The 24,929-nt window shown below is 36.4% G+C and overlaps 1 protein-coding gene across 3 annotated transcripts in view; it reads left to right on the forward strand.

Annotated features, from left to right (window-relative positions):
• Positions 1-1,892: 1,892 nt before the first annotated feature.
• Positions 1,893-24,929, forward strand: part of PHIP (PHIP subunit of CUL4-Ring ligase complex) — a 132,105-nt gene continuing 109,068 nt past the window's right edge. For 2 of the 3 annotated variants that reach the window (XM_028108003.2, XM_028108002.2), the window contains exons 1-6: positions 1,894-2,164; positions 2,280-2,338; positions 2,479-2,508; positions 2,698-2,757; positions 17,746-17,896; positions 17,984-18,082. In XM_028108003.2, the coding sequence (XP_027963804.2) occupies positions 2,125-2,164; positions 2,280-2,338; positions 2,479-2,508; positions 2,698-2,757; positions 17,746-17,896; positions 17,984-18,082 (439 nt within the window). In that variant the 5' untranslated portion in view covers positions 1,894-2,124. Of the gene's footprint in view, positions 2,165-2,279; positions 2,339-2,478; positions 2,509-2,697; positions 2,758-17,745; positions 17,897-17,983; positions 18,083-24,929 lie in introns of all 3 variants that reach the window. The other variant, XM_028108004.2, reaches the window with a different exon arrangement.

Here is a 24,929-nt window from a genome sequence, read left to right on the forward strand (position 1 = left end):
AAACGCAAATATTTTCAGTATTTGAAGGATAGCCATTTCAATAAATAACAGTACTCTGATAACCAGGCTCCAATAGGACAAGTCATGGTAACTTCTCTTTTTTATTGTAAGATTGTTCTAAAAGGAAATTTTACATCCTATCATTCCAAAGAGGTTTAGGCTTTTTTTTTTTTTTTTCTTCCTCACATGTAGGATGATTTCTGGATATTTAGTATAGGGCATCACACCGGTGCAGTCTTGCAGTGCAACCCAAGGCAGCTGCAGCAAGTATTTCTCACTAGTAATGTAAGGAGCTAGGAGGGAACAAGGCTTGAGGAAACAATCTAGAAAGCCATAATACAGATTGTTGGTCCTTTACCCACAAATAACCTTTTCAGACCAGATACATAAAATGCAATTTATTATCTAAAATTTTAAAGGAGAATCTTTTGTTAAATGTTAACAAAGAACGACTATCCTAAGTCCTTTTAAAATGCAATCCTTAAAAAAAATCAACTATCAAGTCTTTTTGAAAAGTGCTTAAATCATCTGGAGATAAATATCACTTGGTGTCCTTGTTTTCTAACAAACTGCTTTTTCCATTGTTTCCATTAATTTCACCCATATTCGTTTTTTAAAAAACAAGGCCCTTACCCTCATCAGCAAAACACAGATGTATGATTTAGCATATAAAACCGGTAATTACGTACTAATTTACGAAAGATTAATTTTTTTCTCTTTTCGTCAGTTTTCAAGAAGTCTTCCCGTGATTAACTGTAAACAAGAATGGTTTACACCTCAAATTAGAAGCCATTAATTAGCATGACGAAGTCAACTGTAAGATACACACATAATTTAAATTATTTAATCACTAATCACCTTGGCTAAACTGTAGTATACTCTTTCAATATCCCTCGGTGGGTTATTGATCTGTCAGTAAATTACCTCCAGATCAGTTAGAGATAAATATTAGCGTTCTTTCCTTTCTCTCAGGTTTACATTATTCCTTCTTGTAAACACTTAAAAAAGCTTTAAGGTTCTTTAATCCCAAATCCCTAATTAGCCATCACTAGCCTTTTTGTAACCAGGAAAAAGAGTATCTGAAGTACAGATCAGGAGTTCGCTTTGCCCGTACAACAATAAAAAAACATCTTTAAATGTAAAATGCTTAAGGCAATGGCAATAATAAAAGATATATGCAGAGGTGGCTTCAGCAAATAACGGGCTTGCAAACACCAAGTGCTTAACAAAAAGAGCCGAACCTCTATTGCAATATACGGCACTCCAATAAATTACACAACACTTTGCATAGGCTGCAGAAATAACGCAGGACAAGACTTACACAGATGCCAATCCGCAGCATTTATACACATGCACATGGCAAGAGACAGAAACCAAACACTATCATTCAACTCGGGCCGGGTAGCGCGATCCCGAGTTTTCCCGGCGCGAGAGGGCTCTCTGCGTGTGTGTCTGTGTGCGCGCGTGTGAGTGAGACCCATCCTCGGGGCATTTCCCCTCTTTGGGCAGTTTTGCTTCATTTGTTTCCCATTTCTGCTACATAGAAACTAACTTCCATCTCAGCTCCAGCCAGCGCCGCTGAATAGAGCCTGTGCTGCGGCTTCGTGTGCGTCAGATCCCTCCGCGGAGCCGTCCCCGGCCCCCTCCCTCCCGCGGTCGGCCTCCACAGAGAAAGCGCCTTTCAGCCAACCCGCGGCTCCGGCTCCGACATCTTCTCCGACTGGAAATAAATAAATAAATCGCACCTTTGGCCGGGAAGGAGGGGGCAGGGATCTCGCCACACTGGGTGTGGGGGCCCTGGGGCGCGGGGTCGAAGGCACTCCTTTTTTGCGCCGGGGGGCGGGGGCGCGGGCCGAGGACAGGGCCAAGCCCGGGCCGCGAAGGCGGTGGACTCCTTTCTGCGGCGGAGGGATCCGCGGCGGAGGCGGCGGCGGCCGTAGCCGCTGCCTGAGAGTTGTTGTTTCCTCCTCCTCCTCCTCCGCCTCCGCCGCCGTTGCTTGAATGGTGGAGCCGAGGCTGGGCTCGTGAACACACAGTGACAGCTATAGGGCAGGCGGCGGCACCATCCCCGCTTCCCCTCGGCGGCGGGGTGTCCCGCCGGCGGCCCTGAAGTGACCCATAAACATGTCTTGTGAGAGGAAAGGCCTCTCGGAGCTGCGATCGGGTAAGTCGGGGGGCTGCTGGGGCCGCTGGCACCGGGCGATTCCGCCCGCGGTCCCCCGCCCCCCGCCGCCCGGCCGCTAAGCCTGTGTGTCTCCCCGTCCCCCTCTCCCGCGCAGAGCTCTACTTCCTCATCGCCCGGTTCCTGGAAGATGGACCCTGTCAGCAGGCGGCTCAGGTACGGCGGCGCGCGGCGCGGGCCGAGCCGGCGCTCGCCGCTCGCGGGCGTGGGGGAGGGCGGCGGCGGCGGCGGCGGCGGCGGCGGCGGGGCTGCGGCCCGGGGCGCGGGGCTCAGCTCTCCCCGCTTTGTTGTTGCAGGTGCTGATCCGCGAGGTGGCCGAGAAGGAGGTAAGGGCGGCGGCGGCCTGGCGCGTCTCGCCGCCGCGCGGCCGCCCCTGGGCCGCGCCGCCGCCACCGCCGCCGCTGGGGCGCGGGGCGCGGGGCTCGGGGTCCCCGCCGGGGCGCGGGGCGGGCGGGGGAGGGGAGCGGGCGGGCCGGGGCTGGGGGCCGGGCTCACGGGGCGTCCTCTCCCCGCAGCTGCTGCCCCGCCGCACCGACTGGACCGGGAAGGAGCATCCCAGGACCTACCAGAATCTGGTGAGACATTCACGTCGCGGAGCAAAGAAACTTTTCCCCGAGTCGAATAAAAATTGAATTTCCCGCAATTTTTTACAGAGACAAAAACTTGGCCCCAGAACGTGAAAGCTCCAAAGGCCACGGGGAGGGTTGGGAGGCCGTCGCGGGGGCTTCGGGGGGCAGTGGTCGGGGGGACCCGCACCCCGAGGCCGCAGGGGCTGCCGACAATTTATTTGTGATATTTTGTTAATGTGCTAGAAATAAAGGTACGTCATGAGTGTTGTGCAGTGCAAGGCCGGAGGAGGAGGGGCCGGCGCGCGCGTCCGTGCGGGCGCGGGGGCGCGCGCGAGGCGGCGGCAGCGGGAGCGGCGCGAGGGAGGAGGGCGCGCTTGCTCGCTCGCTCGCTCTGCACGCGCGGTCGGCTCGGCTTTCTCCTGCCCCACACAATAGCTGGTGACTAACTGCTCCGAAGTGGCATTAGCATTTCACAAGCAGGCTATTCAGCCGCAGCGGAACCGTAGCAAGGCGTTATTTTTTTTTCTCTCTCGGTTCTTTTGCTTTTCTTAAATTCAGAGCTACGGTTTTTGTTTGAGGGTTTCAGTTGGCCAGAGGCTCATCTTGCTTTTACCAAAACACATTTGCAGAAGTGCAAAAGCTGTAACACTCTAAAAGCCAGAAGTTTAACAGATTTTTTTCTAATTTTGCTAATTCTCGTGTTATTCCGCTTTTTTAGTTAAAAACTATTACTGGAGGCCACTGAAAAGTTTTGATTTTTACCCTTATATTTATTGTGGTACGGAACCTGGCAAGTAAAAGTTTTTCAGTTTATATTGTGATATATTTTAATCGCATGAAAAATACCGGTTTCTTAATTTTGTGTTTTCAAAGCGAGTATGTTTAGTAATTTCTAAAAATTGTCTTCTGAAAGCGGGCCTATTAAGTATTGTGACTGGAAAAGTAACGTATTTGTATTCGGTTGTTAATATTTTCCATATTCTGTCTCCCAAACTGATTTAGGTTGTTTGTATGAATATGTGTGTGTTGGTCAGTTAGAGCAGTCACACGGCCAGGGGACCTGGGCGGGGCGGGGGGGGGGTGCTTAATCTGTGCAGTGCAACTGATTCAGAACTGATGTTTTGAGGTAGTTATAACGAGTGAGGTTACTTCACGAAGGCTTGTGAAATGATTAGGAAGTTTCAGCTACTTCAAAATTGAAAGTGAGGTGAAGGCATGACATGATTTTGATGGGTTTTGTTTTCATTTGGATGTAGAACATCTAACTTTTGGATCTGAAGCTCTTATGATTTACTCTAGGTTAAGTACCTACAGATGTTGAAATGAGGGAAACCCACGTTTAGGAAATTTAAGGGAAACTTAACAACAGTGTATATGTTCCCAACTTTGTTAGTTTTCAAGTAGTAGTTGAGGCTAGTTTCATTTAATACTTTGCTACAGTGAATGATTTGGGGGGGGGGTTGTAAATATTTGACAAGATTCCTGAGTGGATTCCACGTCTTCCTTACTTGAAAAAAAATTAAAGAGATTATAATACTCTGTTTTTAAGAATTGGGCAGATTTTAGAAAACTGTTTTTTGCATTTCTTTTTACAAAAGTCATCCTTGCATCTCATAAAAACCCACAAACCCCTGTCACTGAAGATTGCTGTGTTTTCTTACGTTGGAAACTCTAAGTAATAATATATTTTTAAAAGTGAAGCAGCTGATGGTGTCTTGCCAAATTATGGGAATGTCTGATGCTTGTAAGAATATCATTTTGTTTTCTCTAGTAAAAACAGGGGTACCAGTGTTCATTTTTAATTTTGGGGGGAGGGTTTCTTATCTCTCAGATATTAATAAAATGAATTTATATTCCCTGTCTCTTTTTCAGAATTGGGACAATAAGTGGTGTCTACATTAGTGTTGTTATGTTTCCAAAATCCACTTATTTTGCATGGAAGTGGATTTTCTTGTTTGGAGTGTTTTCACCTTCTTACCAGAATAGTCATGTTGGCATACTCGTGAGACAGTTAAGAATTCTCATTAAAATTTAGAGTTCTCTGTTTCACTTTCTCCCTTTATTCATTTAGCATGTTAGTCAGTCTCTATCTACTGGATACAAGACACCTTTTGGAGTACTTTTACATCCATCAAACTATATATCTAGGTGTGTGGGTATTTGCTTTAACTTTGACTTTTTGAGAATCAACTCAAACATTTTGGAACACTAAGTATCTGAGCACATTTTTGTTTAATAGTAGGATCTTGAAATTTTATGTCTAGGTAAGCATATGCAAAATCTCTTGTATTCTTATGACCTAGAAAACATTTAAGTTGCCTTCAGTTGAATTTGAATTTACTTAACATTGGTTTTAAGTTTATTTGGTGAGTTAAACGAAAATAACTATTGTTTGTGGTTTCAGTAGTGTCTACCTATACCTGGAAATTTGTTGCTACATTAACTGATAAATTGAATAATATTTTAAATGGAAGAATTTATATATCAGATTGACATTTCTAGAAAAATCTCAAATTACAGCTATTTAGGATGGTGTATAATATTTGTACTTGGGAGGTTAAAAACAAGCATAGATCAGCATTTGTACTCAACCTACAAATAAAATCACAGTGATTTGAGTTTTGATCAAGAGGAAAGTAGAGTTTTAAGAGTAGTTTTAAAGGTTTACAGCTAAAAAAAAAGATGTGCTTATTTCAGGTGTGATTGAAAAAGTTTTGATAAAACATGATATTATCATCTAAAGATTTAAAACATTTTTAACAGTGAATAGAATTTGATAGGAAGTTGAGTGGTTTTTTTCTCTCTTGTGTATGTTTAATCAGATTTTATATTTTTAAATATAGGTTGATTTTAAAACAAGAGGGCATATTATAAACTTTCATTAGAATTCTAATTTTTTAAAAGGAGCCATGCATTGGTGGCAAACTTTGTTTAGAACAGGAAAACTCAACTAATTTTTGGACTAAAGAGAAAGCTTTCTCATTTATTTCTGTTTGAATAGTGGAATTGGTTGGTTTATTATTGAATAGAGGTTATTAGTTGGTTTTGCTATCTAGTTGTCAACTTACTTAGTGGTGATTGCGTGCTTATGAGGCAGAATTTTTAAACATTTTTACCAAATTTAGAATTCTGATTACATTTCTTACGGGGCTTTTTTTTTTTGAACTGTGTTCATGTTTTGCTAATCTGTTAAAATGATGTAATTCTTATTTTAATTTTTGTAGCAGTATTTGGTTTTCTTAAAATCATTCCACTTATTAGAAATCTTTTTGTTCAAGTGAAGGATTGGGAGTCAGGAGATAGAGATTGTGATTTTTAGCCCTGCCAACAGTCAAGCCTGCAGGTTACCTCAAGCAAGTCATGGAATTTCTTTGGGCCTAAGTTATCTCATTTGTAAAATATGTGAATTAAAATTTTTCTAATCTGAAATAGTGATAAATTGTCTCTAAAAACTCAGCTCTTTCATTTTGTTGTTGATTATCCAAAACACAAGAAAATAGATATGGAGAAAACATGCAGAGTAGAAAATTGTATAAATGTTTTTTATAGTGCCATTCTTAGGTTGTAATATCATATCTTCTTGGAGATAGATGAGTATTTTTGAGACACTAACCACATTGTAGACTACCTCTTTATTCTGTAATTAGTATGTTTCTCTCCATGGTTTAAGTACTAGTTTTCATAAATTATTGCTGGGCTTAAATTCAGAGAATAAGAACCATGAATAGGATATACTTAAGTATATCTTAAGTGTGCATGTATTTAGAGTATGCTGATTAGTAGGAAAGTTAGGGGACAGGTTTTAGGAAAAAAAAAAAACACGTTTTTGAATGAGGTATTGCTGTCCTATATTAAAGATAATACGGTGTTTTAAAACCTAACCAGTATAATTTTGGGAGTGGAGAGTGACAAATAATGAAGTGAATGTGCCTAATACAGTTACTGTTTCCTTTTTTAATAGAGTATCAGTAACATGGTAAACTCATCTTGGTAGTCTCTAAGACAGGGTTTTAATATCTCTGTAATCCTTATAATGAACAATACATTATGTGTTAGGGAAATGTTACATGCTAAAGGGCTGAAATGGGCAAAACTTCATCTTTTCTTACCCATACGGTTGTTCTGTTGGTAGATGCCATTATTACAGAAGTTTGAGGCATTTGCAAAGATTTTTAAATGGACTAAGTACCTGTTAAATTCTTTATTCTCCTGAGTAATTGTAAAGTGGCTTGAACATAAGGGGGAGTTGGATTATCCCATCCCCAACTACACAATAGTATTTTACATGACTGTTACAAGGCAAAATAGTACTGCTGGAGTCTTCTGTTCCCCAGTCTGTAAAATGGGCTAATAATAGCCCCTATTTTGTAGGATTCTGTGAGTGATAACGCACTTCAGAAGCACTATGTAAGGGTTTGTGTTGCTATTATCAGAACTTCAGTCATGGTAGTAGTTTCCAGTTATTGCTTTATTAATACATGAAAGTTTAAGAAAAAACAGTTTTATTCCAGAAACAAAGTGTGCGTAATTTTCTGAACATAGCAGCTACAGTGTAAAAGTGCTTTAAGCTTACAGTGCTTTAAACTTTCAGAAGATACTGTTAGTATAATTATGTTGTAGATCCAAGATGAAATAAGTAAGCCTAAAATATAAAGAAAAAAGTATAGTAAATACCAAAAATAAATAATTTTTATTTTTTACTTTATTAATTATCATGCTTTATTAATACATGAAAGTTTAAGAAAAAACAGTTTTATTCCAGAAACAAAGTGTGCATAATTTTCTGAACATAGCAGCTACAGTGTAAAAAGTGCTTTAAGCTTACAGTGCTTTAAACTTTCGGAAGATACTGTTAGTATAATTATGTTGTAGATCCAAGATGAAATAAGTAAGCCTAAAATATAAAGAAAAAAGTATAGTAAATACCAAAAATAAATAATTTTTATTTTTTACTTTTTTAAAGATTTTATTTACTTATTTGATAGAGAGAGACACAGCGAGAGAGGGAACACAAGCAGGGGGAGTGGGAGAGGGAGAAGCAGGCTCCCTGCCAAGCAGGGAGCCGGGTGCCGGGCTCGATCCCAGAACCCTGGGATCACGACCTGAGCCGAAGGCAGACGCTTAACAACTGAGCCACCCAGGTGCCCCCAAAATAAATAATTTTTAAAGCATTGTGGATAGAATTCTAGAAAATTTTTGGTGGTCTGTATAGTGATTCTATGTTTTTGTGGACTAATTAACATTAAAAAATGTTTGGGTGGTTGAAATATCCAAAATTGATTAGAGAATATATGAAGGTTTTGTATCTTTTGGTGATTAGATGACATTTAGGAATATGTGAACGGAGCTTGGCTGTCGCTTCTGTCTCCTTCTGTTCAGAGATTTGTGTAATTTTAAACTCACGATAGTTTGTATTTTTGAAATTGTCAGAGAGGGGAGATGTTTTGTCTTGTCAGTCTGGCTTAAAAATGTATATTTTAAACAGCTTAATACAGACTTTGAATTAATCTTTAAGTGAGGACTAGGTTAAATAAATCCGTGAATGCCAATTTTTTTAATCCACTCAAAATTTCTTTGTCAGACCACAAGTTTTTGGTTTTTTTAATCTAGAAACTCCTTCTCTAGTCTGCTGAAGTCATTTTTCTTTTTCCCAAATTTTGTAGTTATCTATCATGTCACTACACAATTGTAACAAATAAAATTGTATCCTAGACAACTTGTTCTGGACAAGAAATACTAGACAGATTCATTTTGTTGTTTACGTTTCTGAATTCACAGGAAAGTATCTGTAATACTAAGCAAAGTGGAAGTTAACAGAGTGTACTAAGTGTATTCATTTTGATGAACTTTAATTGAATTCAAGAAAGGCATTAAAATGAGAGTATTTTTCTTTTTTGTTTTTTCATTTGCAGTGTATTTTTCTTTTAAGATATTTCTGTTGCTTTTGTAATTACATCTAAAATTAATAAAGGCTATAATAGGAACCAAATTTAAAATTTTAGACATAAATTTAAAATGTGTAAAGATCAATTTTTATTTTGTGAGAAAACGGGTACAATTATGAGTAATTTGTGAAAATTAATAATTTTGGAATGAATAAATATATGATACTGAGCATATAGAATATAGAAATTTTAAGTATTTAGATTGGAGAAAATGATAATACTTTTCTCTATGAAATTTGAGAATTCAGTGTGCTAAAAAATCAAAGTTATGATATAGAAGAGTGAAATACTTAAGTGAGAACCTTTGGTCACTACAGAGAAGGCAGTCATCAAGTGTGAAGCAGGTCCAGCTTTATTTGCCTTACATACACAGAAGCAGCCTATTTGAGCTCAAGGATTACAGATAAGGAAAACGATGGTTGGTTGGAGGAGAATTTTTTGATACTAAGAAAATGTAGTTATTAGCAACATGATCTAATGCACCTCCTGCTTAAGTTAAAACTAAATTGTAAAAGGAATGAGATTTGTAGTGTAAAACTTGGGTTGTCTATGGTAGCATGGATAATGGCAGCCTACTGCCAAGGAAGCAGGTAAAGAATCCGTGCATTCTAAGACTCCAGATGGCCTATGATCATGGCAGCATGACCCATTTGGTCTCTCAGGGATAGAGAACCGGCACATAGCCTCTCGGCAGAGGTTATAGTATAAATGCAAGAAATACCTACCTTGTGTCATTTGATTGTGGTTTAGATTTTGGGTGAGGAAATAGTAAATTCTAAGCAACTTGGAGAAATACTCATTTTTAAAAACAACTTCACTGCGATTGTATGTGTGGTGTTAGTTATTTCGAGTGCAAGGTTTGAAACTGAAACATTACTAAAAATGAAACTGGTCGTTCTCTTAAGAGTATTTATATTGGCATTTTAAGAATAAACAGTTTAAGGATTTTCCATCTTTAAATTGATAGACAATAATTTGGCCAACAGAATCTCATATTTGAAATTTATATTTTAGTAAATGTTTTAAAGAGGATTTCTTATTGCACAAATTTTGCTAAGAAAGTATGATTTGATTTAAAAACAAAACTTCAGAATGTTTTAAAAAGTTAAATTTTGTTATTTTGTAGTGTTTTAAATTAATTTTTATAGAGCATCTTTTGTGGTTTGTGGAAACCTAAATTCGGAATAAAGTGGGTTGTTTTTTTTTTAAAGATTTTATTTGAGATAGAAAGCAAGTAAGAGAGCACGAGGGGAGGGAGGGGCAGAGGGAGAGGGAGAAGCAGGCCCTCTGCTGAGCAGGGAGCCCAACCCCCAGCTGAAGACAGATCCTTAACCCACTGAGCCACCCAGGTGCTTTTTTTTTTTTTTTTTTAAAGCAAAATATAGTCAGGTTGTGATGAATAAAATCTGGAAGAGCACTGTGTATATTCTTTAAAAGACACATTTGTATTGATAATACTAGCTGAATTATTATCTAAATGAATTCTTAGGTGGTTGACTAAATTGTGAAGACAGTCTTTCAAGCATGTTTATTGACAAGAGTAAATAGACCACCAAGATTAATTTTGACAATAAGATTCTATATTAATTTTATTATACTTTTAATTACAAAGAAGTCATAGGCATGTAAGAGTCCTTCTGAGAATAGTTAGATTAGAAGTTGTTGACTTGAAAAATGGTTATGTAGGTCCTATTAAGTTTGTAATTGTAAGACCTCTGTGACAGTGGAGTAGGGACTAAAGTTTTGAGAAGGAAATTGTAATGTAATGAAAACAATAGTAACCTTGGAATCATGACACCTGGGCTTGAATACCTATTTCTCCTACTTTCTAAATGTATGACTTCGGAGAACCTGTAACCTTTGGACTTCTTTACCTGTGAAATGGGGAAAATACTTAACCTTATTTGCTAGTGAAGATAAATTTTGAGAATACTTGGCAGAGTAACTATTGTGTAATTTTTCTGTGTAGAAAGCTATTAAAGTTTTTTTTGCTCAGTTGGTTGGGCGGCTGCCTTCGGCTCGGGTCATGATCCTGGAGTCCCGGGATCGAGTCCCGCGTCGGGCTCCCTGCTCGGCGGGGAGTCTGCTTCTACCTCTGAGCCTCTTCCCTCTCGTGCTCTCTATCTCTCATTCTCTCTCTCTCAAATAAATAAATAAAAATCTTTAAAAAAAAATAAAGTCATTTAAAAAATAGTTTTTTTTAAATACCTAGAAAATGTAAACTTGCTTTTAAAGATTGTAGATGTAATTTAACGTATACTTTATAATGATGATAACAGATTTATAATTACAAGTTGAAAGTTTTGAGAATTTGAGATCTGGTTTTAAAAATAGGCTTAGAAATGACTAATAGCAAATAGGGTTTTTTAAGTTTGTGATTTTGTTTATATGTTAGGATAGTTGTAAAAATAAGAACTATTTCATTAAGCTGACTTTTTAGAACTCAGAACTATAGTGGAGAGCAGAAGTAACTAGCCTCTCAGATCTGAAAAAATTTAGAAAACAGATGTGAAAAACAGACATTTTTAGAACCAATCAGGTGTTTAGGACATAGTAGTGCCAGATATTTGGTGGATCTTATTTTCATAGGGACTTCTTAATTGTATGCTGAAAGAAGGACTGGCATTTCTAGATCGTACAGGTAAATCAAGTAGTTTAATGAATTACATTCCTCTAACCTCATTTTGGAAAGTTCCTTAAAAAGATTTCCAAAATGTTTTTTCCTTGTGTAGGTCTAGAAAGATTTTCAACATGAAAGAGCAACATGTAGTATGTAATATGGAGTATAATTGAAGTGACAGCCAACTCTTATGTCACCTACTATGAGTACCCCCCAAGGTGGTGACTTGGCAGTCTCAGTCTTGTAGATGAGGACATTGAGTAGTAGAGTAAATGTTTTCCCTGCACTCAGCAAGATTAAACCTAGACTGTTTGACTTTAGAGCTCTCAAACTACTGACCTTTTCTTTAAAAATTGAGTAGAGTTCTTAATGACAGTATGTCTGGTAGAATGCAGTGACTTCCAGATTTTTTATATTTTCTTCCCACTGATAAAATTTACCTTTTAATGATAATTTCCATTGACAGTGGCAAAATTTTCTTGGCTGGGAAGAACCGCTGTTTATATGAAGTAGCATAGCAAGCAGAAGCAGATTGTTTTAACTAAAGATGCAGGAAAATAAACTCAAAAGAGCTCAGTTTTTTCTTGTTCCTTCCTTGCTGTAGTTCACATTTTCAGAAGAGGATCCTGTTGTTCAAATTGTAATTGATAATTGTAGAAATGTTTTATATCAACCTGAGAAAGGAGTGATACGGGTTTATGATTTGGGCCAAGATGGGCAAGGCATGAACAGAGTTGTGTCTTCCACAGAATTCTGTTATCCCTGCTACTGGAAACATAGATAGAACCAAGAATTGTTTAGATCAGGGGTGGTAAACTATGGTTGCTGCAGGTAAATCGTGTAGGAAGTCTGTTTTTTTAAGGCCCCAAAGCTAAAGTTACTACATTTTTAAGGAGTTGGTAAAAATATATATGTACAACAGATAGTTGTCTCCAAAGCCTAAAATATTTACCATCTGACCCTTCAGAGAGAATGTCTGCTGACTTCTGCTACAGATAACATAATATAGTTACAAAGAGACACCTTTAATTCCGGTTTTAACCATTAATTATGGACAGTTAACCCGAAGACTGTTGTTACCATATTAAGTGATTCTCAAATGGGATTGGAGGTGGGGGGTGGGGATATGAGAAGTTTGGAAAAGCTCTGACTAACCCCCCCTGGTGTAGGAGTGAATCTCCATGGGATGGCATCAGAGTTTGCATCCATAAAGCAGGCTGTTGTATCTTGAGTGGGAGAGAAGATGAAATGTTTATGAAAATTTAAAAAATGGAACACAGCTGAAAATGCATTATTCTTTTTAAGAATAGTAATCATAAATTTTATGGTAGTAATCCCTTGGTTATTTAATCTGTTTATACCTTCTGACTTTAAGAGTTTAAAATTTTAATCTTAGAAATACTGAGAAAAGTAGGGTTGATCACATTGATTTCCTTTAGCCATTGTGGGAGAGAATATTTAGGATTGTCACCCTATTATTGTAGTTTTATTTTCTATCCTTAGTTTACCTATAGGTATCCTTTACCTATAGGAATTTGTGCTTTTGTGCTAGTTTGCTTAGTAGTGAAAGTGAATTTAAGAATGTTTCTTTTTGTTTCACTTTAATGTCTGTGTTGAAAACTGTTCAAAATGTCTTTTTTTAGCTTCAGTATTGAAATAATACATATATATATTTATTTGAGGCAGTAGGTACTACGGGCAGTGTGAATGAGGACTGGAGTTAAACTGTCTTATCTCTACCATCCACTAACGTGTGTGATCTTGGGAACCTTGTTTTATCTTACTGTATAATAATTTATTAATGGAAGTAATAGTTCAAATCTCTTAGGGTTGTTAAAATAATGAGCTGAACTTCTATATGTATAACTTACTACATTTAGGACAAGGCTTAGCACTTAGAGTGCAGTCAATATGTGTTAGCTATGATAGTGTTAAGATTTATCACAGTTAACTTTATAATTTGGTCATGTTTTTTATGTGTTGAATATCTTAAGAAATTTAAAGCAGCATTGGTCATGGAAAGTAATCAGTATATTAGAATCGAGAATGTTGTTTTGTTTTTCCAAATGATAGTGTACAGTTACCGAGAATCCAGATTTCAGATGTTTTGGATAAAGGATTTTATTACAATATCACTTCTGATTTCCCTTTTAATTTTCATTTCCTTTCAGTTATTTATTAGTGTAAATAAATAAAATAAAAGTCCATTTAGACTAAAAATCTTAAGTTAATATTAAAGGTACGGTGTTCTTACTCCTTTGGAAACTAAAAACCATATATGTATAGCCATAAATGAACATTTTAATTTTTTTGAACCATATTAATATCTTAAAATTTTTCCCGTGACATGGATTAATATTCATTAAGAATAATGTTTTAAAAAGGTAGTAAAAGAAAGTTGTCATTGGTTTTTTTAAAAGTGCATATTGGGTGGATGGGTGGGTGGATAGGGGTGTGTGTGTGTATGAATGTATGTATGGGATGCAGCTAGAACCAAAAAAAGACATGGTTCTTAATCTCTTCTAGTTAATGGTGACGTTGAGAAGAAAAGCATTAAATTATTGAACTTTTAAATGTGTAATCATAGACTGGTGCATGATAAGGAAGAATCACCAAGAGCATGCAGCCAAGATAATACACTTAGACTGGTAAAGTAAAGGGAAACAAAGGAGGTTACATTGGAGGGAAGATCTGAAGCACATAAAAGAGTTGTTTGGGCAAGGAGATGTGGGGAAATGTGGAGTATGCCACATGGGAAAAGCCTAACAGGAGAGAGTACAGGTAAAGAAACTGAAGGAAGACCAATATGTCTAAATGTGGAAAGTGGGGGCTGGAGCGTGTAGGGTTGGGAATGTGCCATATGGAGCAAAGAAATGAGTGGACCATACGTGCCTTTCAGGATTTGTAGACCCATGTTAAGGAGTTGGATGGCCAAAGAGCAAGGAAAGTCTCTGAAGTGTTTTAAGTAGGGATGACTTGACCGGATAAAGGTTTTAGAAAGAGCATTATGATTGCAATATAGAGAACAGATTTGGAATAGAAGAGATTATAGAATAGAATGAGGTGTAGGAGGTATGAGTGGATGTGGGAAAGATGGGAGTTTATTGCAAAGATGATTTGAAATTGGGTCATTGTTATGGAGATAGAGTTTAAGAATAGGAAGAGAAAATCAGTTGAACTTGGTGACTACTTGGATGTTAAGAATGAAGTGGAAGGGAGGAATAGGCAGTATTAAAAAAATGTGACTTCTTGGTTTGAGGCTGGATGGATGGTGTTGTTTGTCAAAGTAGGAAACATTTTGGGGAGGGTGTTGACATGAGGATCATGAGTTCATTTTTGCATATGTTGAGTTGAGGTTTTGGGACTCCAAAGAGAGATGTCTTAAGGAAGTTTGTTAAGCAGGTGTAGACTATAGATACAAATTTGAGAATCATTCGTATAATAATTGTTCAAGGAGAGAGTATTGAGTGAGAAGAAATAAAGTGTGGAACTGGGCTCTGGGATCCTGGATCTTAAGAACTTCACCATTTAATGGCTAGATAGAAAAGGAAGAGTCAGTAGTTACTGCATATTGTCATGTGTTCACTTATCTAACAAACACTTAACTACAAGTACTACATTAGGTACTGGGTAGACAGGTAAACAAGATCTAATCCCATGTCTTCCAATATAGGTCATGGACAAGTAAATTGGCAATCTTACGATACTGCAGGGGTCTGAGGAACCTCCAAAACAAGGGCAAGACAGAGTTAGGGCATGTATGTGTGTTTTTTGGAGGTAGAGGATCATAACTATAATTAGATTCCCACTGAGATCTAGATATGAGCAACTAATATGATATAAGTACTACAGAGCACTGATGAGTGGGGTAAAAGAACGTTTTGGGAAGGAGTATAATGTGCTATGGAAACGAAAAGGTAGTGTGTCCAAAAAGAAAGGGTGTAAGTGTTGTAATAGGTCATGGAGGGCAGTGAAGTATAGACTGAGACATGAAGGAGAATGAGATGGGGAGGTGAATGGGTAAGAGCAGATTTCCAGCAGAGGAATCAGCTTATATAAAGTCTCATAAGCCAGAAAGCCTGAGGATTTTAAGAACTGAAAGTATCTTTCCTAACTTTAAAGTGAAAGTCGATTTTGAAAAATACACTAAATCACCAAGGAAAGACTCTGAAAAAGTGGATTCATAATATTTTTGAATTCTTCAATAAGGATTTTCAGCTGAAATGTATTTTGCAAAAAGACTCTAAAACAGCATAATCACAAAACTGAAGTTAGTAAGTAATGAACTTCATGGTTAAAGTAAAATTTTTGAAAGGAATTTAGATCAATGTAAAGAAATTACATTAGAATAATTATATACAGTTTAGAACTGGAAGGGACCCTATAAATGTTGTAGATGTTTTCCTTTAAATTTTATTTTTAAGTAAATTATTTTAGGGAAGATTAGAGAAAAATATAAATACAATTTAAAAAATTTCTATTTTGGTATATTTTATTCTAAATGTGTTTTTGCTTAGCTAATCATACTAGTGTTTGAAAGAGTATGTTTTAAGTCAAGATGATATTAGGGGGAAAGGGAATCCGTAGCTTCACAAGTTTGGAAAATTGCATTAAACAAAATCAAATAGATTTATCTCAGGATTTTTCAGAGGCACATAATATAGTATATATAATTTGTATTAGATCGTCTTTTCTAAAGTATTCATTCCAGTAATACTACTATATGCCACACTCTGTATTATTTTAAATTATCAGTGTGGCAGTATGGCTGCGTGTTGTCTCCATGACAGGAATGTATTATTATAAAAAGTAAGGTTGGTTTCTCTTAACTGGCTTCAGCTTAGAAGGATGAATATTAGCTAACTTTTTAAAAATACCTTTCATGTTCTTCTATCGGTAGAGTATAACAGATACTACAAGATGGAATGAAATGATTTAACCCTTACTTCCCTCCCCAAATCAATCTTACAAGGAATTCATTTTAAAATTGCCATTACTATGTGAACTTGAGTAGCAGTTCTCAAACACTTGGCCTCAGAACCCCTTTATATTAATAAAAATTATTGAATTTTCTTTGTTTACATGGATTATAATCACTTTATCATTTAAAAATTAAAGCATTTTTAAAATATTTTATTTAAATTAAAAAAACTAACATTTTTTGTAGCAATTATTTTCCAAAACAAATTTATGAAGAGTGGTGGTGTTTTACATTTTGGGAAACGTTTAATGTCTGGCTAAATAGATTCTTATATCTGCTGCCTCATTCAGTCTTTTGTGATATCACATATCAGGTGGCCCCCTGAAAAATTCACTCATGAAAGAGTGAAAAAGCAAAATAACATTTTAGTATTATTCATGATTTTTACCTCAGGAACCTCCGGGGGTTCCCAGAACTCACGTTGAGAACAGTTGAACTATATAATATTTATTAGGTAGTATATTGAGAAATTTTTTATAACTTGATAATCTAACTATAAAGTGATAAAATACTTTTTTCCTTTAATTCTCTTTAGATTCTTTGAAAATAATTTCAGGATGGATAATAAAAATACTAGAATTTCATATCTTGCTTTCAAATGCTAGCATAAATTAAGCGTGTTTGAAGTTGTTCCAAAAGTGCCCAAACTTTTTGTAGTAGGTAGATTTATTTTAAACTTATTTAAATTAATAGTTGGAATTTCACCTTTCTAAGGTTTTTTGTGAATAAATTACAAAATTCTTCATAGAGGCTCTCTAAGTGTTTTGTTTTTTTTTTTTAAAGGTTTTATTTATTTATTTGACAGAGAGCACAAGTAGAGCAGCAGGCAGAGGGAGAGGGAGAAGCACACTCTTCACCAAGCAGGGAGCCCAATGTGGGGCTCGATCCCAGGACCCTGGGATCATGACCTGAGTTGAAGGCAGCCTCTTAACCGGCTGAGCCACCCAGGCCCCCCTATATAAGTGTTTTTAAATTTTGTGATGAGAACATGAACTGTCAAGGTTTTTTTTTTATCCTTAATTATTCTGGTGATATTCTTTATAATGTAAAAGATCCAAAATACTCATGTTTTACAGTTGGATGACTTTTTTGTTTGAAGTTTTTGAAAATGAAAATGTTAAACTACAACATAATCATTTTAGGTTATAATGCTATATATTTTTTCTTTGTTCAATATTTGCATTGACTAAAATCTGCTAATTTATAACTTGGCTATATTTAGTTACATTAATTCTTTAGCAGTTTTTCTCCTCAATGAATTAAAGGGATAACTATTTTATTCTGTGAGTCAGGTGGTTGCACAGAATAAACATGAACTTTTACCCCAAGTGAAATGAAATGTTGACTAGCCAGAACAAATTACTCTATTTTTTAAAATATATTTTATTTATTATAAAGAACTATATCACCTTATTTAGCAAGTATTTTATATGTCTTTCACATAATAGGTGAAGTATTACAGACATTTAGCACCTGATCACTTGCTGCAAATATGTCATCGGCTAGGACCTCTTCTTGAACAAGAAATTCCACAAAGCGTTCCTGGAGTACAAACTTTATTAGGAGCTGGAAGACAGTCCTTGCTACGCACAAATAAAAGTATGAAAAATTTCTAATAGGATTTAGACATTCTTTTTTGTGTGTGTGTCCTATTTTTGGATCCATAAAAATATGTGTATTTAATAGGCTGCAAGCATGTTGTGTGGAAAGGATCTGCTCTGGCTGCATTGCATTGTGGAAGACCACCCGAGTCACCAATTAACTATGGTAGCCCACCCAGCATTGGTGAGTTGTTTAAGTTCATTACCAAATTGATATCCTCTTGGTAAAGAGCTTTTGAAAATAAAAATGTTTTAGTTACTTAAAAAGAATTTCATATTCTGTGCATTAACATTCAAAGAGGAAAAAGCTATCATTTTACTATGTCAGTAATCTTAATAGTGAAGAAGTCATAATGTGTAATTATGGATTGTACATACTGTACCAAATGTAATTAACTAGCTCACTGATACATTACTTTTACAAAAAATTGTTTCCTAAAATGTATTAGATTGATTTTTGTGGGCGACTGTGTATTGTATTACAGATTAGTTATAATGGTGGAAAACAAAAATAGTTTGGTTATTTTTTTTATAAAGCAGTGCTTTTTTTTGCCTTTAAAATTTCAAAGGAAAACTGATGCAGATAGGTCTTCCTCTTGAAATGTCTCCTAGATTCGTTCCTTTATCTCTTCTACTACCAGGCCCTTCTCCTACCGGGATTGCTGTACCATCTTCCAAACTGATCTTGCTTTCAGTGTCTTCTCCCTCTTTCCCTTCCAGGTCATACTTATAACACAGTAGTATTAATCTTATTTAATTCTACCTTTGCTCTGTTGTTTTTCTGCTCAAGTAAAAAGAGGTTAAGATATATTAATGGTGTCATACTTCCTCTCGCACCAGTCTAAACTTTTAATTTTCAGAGACTTTCATATTTTGGTCATAGCCTCTTCTCCCACCCCCACTCTTTTGCCTGTCTAGGATTGTTATTCTCCTTCTTCCACCTATCCAAATCCTACCTATTTCTTCTTTTTCTGGATAGTTATTATACTGATCATCAACATTACAGTTTTGCCTTTTGCTTAATATAGTATACCTTTTCTCGTTGTTTTACTTTTAACCTTTTTTGGTCTTTTTATTTTCCATATCTCTTAAAAATAGCATAGAAGTGGCTTTTTAAAAATACAGTATGGCAATCTTTGTATTGTGTAGGGCATTTTATCCTATATATATAATTATTGGTAGATTTGGGTTTAAATCTCCTAACTGTTGCTGCTTGGAAGGTCATCTCTCTTGCTGGTTTTCTGCAGTTTATGATATGTCTTGGTGTTGGTGGGTTTTTGTTTTTGTTTTTTATCTTGTTCGAGATCCACTGGGTTTCTTGAATCTGTAATGTCTTTTACTGGCATTGGAAAATTCTCAGCCATTATCTTTTAAAATACCATCTTTCTCTCCCCTTTGGGACCCCAGTTGAACAGATGCTAGACTTTCTTACTTAATCTTCTTTATCACCTTCTCTTTCATGATTTTCATCTTTTTGTCTCTGTGACATATTCTGGTTTGTCTCTGACCTTTCCAAGGGTATCCTGTGTAATATTTGTATGGCAGGCAATCATGGATGATTTTTTTTTCAGCATATGAGTGTCTTAGTTACATAATGATATCTATAGGGACTCTATACAAAGAACAACTATTAAAATTAGAAAGGATTTGAGTCACTATGGAGTATATTTTATGTTTGCACTTAGAAAATTATACTGGGGGCAGAACAGTTTTCTTTAAAGAAGGGGAAGGTAAAATACTATAGGAGCTTTACCTACAGGGAGAAGTTCATCCTCTCTTGAAAAACTGCAGGTCCAGTGGCCCTGTGGTAGCCAATGAAAGTACAAGAATGATTGACAGTAACTTCTCTTAATTTTTGCTATGTGAGTAATTACTGTGTGCCAGGCATTTTCCCTTTATTTTTTCTTTTAAAACCTTAAATGGTCTGTAAGAGGAGCTGTTCTTATATTATGGAGAAGGAAATTGAGGCATTGAAAGGTTCGGCATCTTGACCAGGGTTACACATTTAGTGCGTCATTAGACGAGACTAACTCCATTTTGCTATGCCTTATTTTCAATAAGCTAAACAGTTTAGCTTTTAGTAGCTAACTAGTAGCATTTGGCTACTCAAGAAAATTGGTATTAAATCATAATGATCAGATCAGTAAGTATTGCTGACATGGATATAGGGAATATGGCAAAAAATATCTTGAGTTTTATGTCACAGCAGAGAAATGCAACTGGTGTATTTAGGTAACAGAATTAATTACCAAGTAGGTCATTTTTGTACCTCTTTGAAAGACTTAATTTCACTTCTAGGGTTTAAGATAAATGTTTTTTTCTTCCATTCATATTTTCAGGAAAATATTTGTTCTATAATTTATATTTAAAAAAATAACTATTAGAAAGCCAATTTTACCTGCTTTTTTGTATTTGCATATAATTTTTTTTAAGTCACTAAAGCAAAGCTGGACTAATCAAAAACGACTCTACTTATATAGTCCTAGTTAGTGTCATGTCTTGTCGGTTCCCCTTGGTGACAGTCTTGAATGTTTTGTCATTGCTACAAAATTGGGAGTAGGGTGGTAATGGAAAGAAAAGTTTGTTAAGCTTTTTGCCTGCATGGTGATACATTGTGTCATTTCAAGTTACCACAGAGTATGGGTTAGAAGATTTTAAAAAATATATATATCTTTGGTTGATTCCTCTTTGCTGTTTTCTCTCTGGCTACCTTTAAGATTTTCTTTGCTATTTCCTTGGTCTGTGTAGTACTACCAAGTATCAATGGACATAAGAAAAAAAAAGCTTAACATTTTAGCTTTTCATAAACTATAGATTTAGAAGTTTATACTATAGATTCAGATATTTAAATTTTGACACATTTGAGATACAGATTTTTTAAAATAAACTTAATTTTGGAATAAGAAATTATTTACTAAAAGTTGCACAGACAATTCACAGTTCCTTTACCCTCTATGCAGTTTTTCCTAATTTTATAATCTTAAAACTATAGGGCCCACATTGGCACATTATTATTAACTGAACACCAGACCTTTTTAATATCTCACCAGATTTTCCCACTAATTACCTTTTATTGTTCCAGGATCTGATCCAGGTTACCATACTGCATTTAGGGTATGTTTATTTTTTAGGTTGAACTTACTGTTTTAAACTCAGGGATCATTTAAGAAGAGTGGGGTGATAAATTGGATTTTCCTTTCTTAGATTTTTTTCAGACTACATGCAAACTGTTGTACTTCTCAATTTGAATATCTCACATTTGTCTGAAACTTTAAAATGTGTAAAATAGAATTTCTGACCCTCTGAAACTTGTTATTCCAAGCCTGGGAGTTAGACTTCTTAATTCATGTCTTAACATTCATTTAGTAAATAAGGCATATGTATTCTATTCTAGTCTCTTGAATCTGTTTTTCATTACCACTGCAACAGCCACATTTTAGGCCTTGGTACTTCTTGCCTGGGGCTCTAACATCATTCATTCACTTACTAAGTAAATATAGAATCTGTATTATATCTGGCACTGGGCTAGGATCTGAAGTTGCAGGATAAACAAGAACATGACCTCTGCTGTCCTAGAATTTATGGACTACCTAATCCCTTGCCGCTAGCCTTATTCCAGTACCCTTTGTAAGATATAGCTCTAAATCAGGGTTTCATAACTTCAGCTCTATTTACATTTTGGGCCAGGTAATTCTTTGTTGTAGGCTACTGTCCTGTGCGTTGTAGGGTGTTTTATCAGCATCCCTGCCCCAGTAAATGCTAGTAGCACTCCTCACCTCCAGCCCCCTACAATTGTGACCACCAAAAAAGGTCTCCAGACATTCCCAAATGTCCCTGGGGCAAAATTGCCTCCAGTTGAGAACTCTAAAAGTTCTAAAATGCATATATGATCATGCTGTGTCTCCTTTCTATCACTGACTTCAAATAGTCTTAACTGTAATGTGGCTCACAAAACTGACCTTTTCCCATCTTTCCCACCTTTTCCTCACCTGTACCTGTGCTAGTTTTGTACAACTCTTTGGCAGTTTTTAACAGTCAGCTAAACTCTTTTATCCCTTTGTCTCTGTACATGTTTTATTTCTTTCTGCAGTGTCTCTTTTTGTCTGTTCTCTGAATATCTATTCATCCTTTAAAATTTCAGTGTCCACTTACACTTCTCTCTCCTGTAGCTTTTGTCACATAGTTGTGTCTCTTTATTTTCTTTTCCTTTTCTACTATTTTCTTCTCCTTATCACTGTTAGGGCCTGGAGGATAGAGATTATGTTTCATTGCTCTCTATAGACCCAACTCCTCAGCATTAGTAAATATTAAATGAAGAGGAAGTTGGTGATTGATGAACTGGAGTGGGACAAGAAAAGTTCACAAATGGGTAGCTAGTAAAAAATGGAATAGATGGTTGGAAGAAGAGAGAGACTTGGTCCAAGGATGGCTTTGAATTAAGGCCAAACCCCAGAAACTGTGTGTGTGTGTTTAAAGATTTTATTAATTTATTTGAGAGAGAGCGTGTGCACTAGCAAGGGGAGGGGCAGAGGGAGAGGAAGAAGCCGACTCTGCTGAGGGGCTCGATCCCAGGACCCCGAGATCATGACCTGAGTCGAAGGCAGACATTCAACCAACTGAGCCAGCTGGGCGCCCCTCCCCCCAAAACTGGTTTTTAAGAAATTAAGGTTTATTAATGAATTGGGTTATCAGTTCATTACACTCAGCATGTTAAAACTCATACCTGCATAATTTAAGAACCAAGCCTTGAGCTTATCTCAGTGCATTCTTAACGCTGTCTTATTTTGTTGTCTGCTTATAAATCCTGTTTTGTATCTCCTAGTCCTTGATGTAAATTGTGAAAATTGAACTGGAATTTCATTCTCAGGGCAGGAGAACGAAAATGTTCAGAAGCTTTCCAGTCCTCTAGAACCTCTTTAATGAGGGGAAAAGAAAGATCACACCAATCTGTTATCACTAGCTTCTAACTGATTTTCTGTGGAAGAGATACATGAACGTGTATGAGGCATATTACTTTCAAAAAATAATCTCAGGCATTGTCCTTTTTCCAACCTCCTTACCCACATTATGCCTATTTAATTTACTCTGTATTTGCCTACGATAAACAACCCTAGTTCAATAATAAATGACAGGGGTGAAGAGACTTAGGTACATTAAAGCTGTTTTTAGGGGCACCTGGGTGGCTCAGTCAGTTAAGCGTCTTGCTTTCAGCTCAGGTCGTGATTCCAGGGTCCTGGGATTGAGCCCCATGTCGGACTCCCTGCTTGGCAGGGAGTCTGCTTCTCCTTCTCCCACTCTCTCTGCCTGCTGCTCTGCTTACTTGTGCTTTCTCTCTCTCTGTCAAATAAATAAATAAAATCTTTAAAAAGAAAAAAAGCTGTTTTTAAGGTTAAATTTGGAGATTCGTTGAATGCATGTTTATCTTGTGGAAAAGCAATCTTTTGCTAATTGCCTATTTGTATTTTTCCTATATTTACCATATTAGCAAAGTAACTTTATATCCTAGATTTTCCATATCTCATCTTGTTTGTTGTGTTGCCTATATAGTTCATACCTTTGTTTTACTTGTTGCTTCTGTCATTTTACTTGTTTCTGTAGTAAGGCTGCAGTTTTGGTGGGTGGGGATAAGGAGTACTGGGGAACCTGATTCTTAAAAATACGTGAGTGTTAAGGAAACAGCTTTGCCTTGAAAAATAGACTTACTACACAAGCATCCAGTTGACACTAAGAAGCTTATGCATGAAGAGAAGTCTTAGATCTCATCTACATTTATAGTTTTCTCTGAGAAAACCAGTTTGAACAAAGGCAGCAAAGATTCATTTAAAATTAGGTTATAAATCTTGAGTCTGCTTTAGTCGAGATGTGTGGCCTTAGGCAAATTACTTAATTTTTTAGCTTCTCGGCTTCCTCATTTCTAAAATCGGGATAATACCTACCATATTTGGTAATTTGGAAACTTAAATAAGATAGTAAAGTGAGGCACAAAAGTAGACTACAATAAATGTTACTTTCTGTCCTTCCTATAATTCTCATTTAATGAATTATTTTGCTAATAAATTTTGAGTACTTTTTTTAAATTTTTTATTGTTAATCACCATATATTACATCATTAGTTTTTGATGCAGTGTTCCATGATTCATTGTTTGAGTACTTTTTTGAAGAGAAGGTTCTTACTGCTTTTTATTTTCACTGCTATGTTTTGCCACATTTCCAATATTTGACTTATACTGCAGTTGGTAATTTCTTAACATATTTGGCACTGGACTGAGATCTGGAAGTTACAGGGTTAATTTTTTTCCTCATAAGACTGTATTTCTTACATGAGCATTAGAAATATTGTATATTATTATAAATCTATAAGATTTAACATATATAATTTAACATTTGACACATAATTCAGTAAATTATAAGGTTGTAATCTGTGGTTTCTTTTCTGTTCATTTATCCTTTGCTTAATATTCTGTTAAGTCTTGTGCCTTTTTTGCCCTCACTCAATCCATACTTTATCTTTAGTTAGGCAACTGCTCTTCACTTAAACTCATTCATTTTGACCTATTATTTTCTCAGTAACCATTTTTTTCTTTCAGAACTCATCTTCTACCATTTACTTCCATTTTTCTAGTCTCAATAGTTTTATAATTTGTGTTGTTTAATCATTTCTGATTTAGCCATATTTTGAGGTTTTTATTTTTTGGTCTTGGCTTCTATATTTTAATCTGTTCCCTGAATGATCTTTATTTACCTTTGTTTTTTTCTATGATACTGTTAGGGCCTGGAGGATAGAGATTTTATTTATTTATTTAACATATAATGTATTATTTGTTTCAGGGGTACAGGTCTGTGATTCATCAGTCTTACAAAGTACACAGCATCCATCACCCAGCCACCCCATCCCTCTTGCCCCCCTCCCCTCCAGCAACCCTTAGTTTGTTCCCTGAGATTAAGAGTCTCTTACGATTAATCTCCCTCTCTGGTTTCGTCTTGTTTCATTTTTTTCCTCTCTTCCCCTATGATCCTCTGCCTTGTTTCTT

Source organism: Eumetopias jubatus, unplaced genomic scaffold (genome assembly GCF_037043125.1).
Source record: "Eumetopias jubatus isolate StellerSeaLion01/CBP00866 unplaced genomic scaffold, mEumJub1_p1.0 scaffold_6, whole genome shotgun sequence".
Classification (NCBI taxonomy): Eukaryota; Metazoa; Chordata; class Mammalia; order Carnivora; family Otariidae; genus Eumetopias; species Eumetopias jubatus.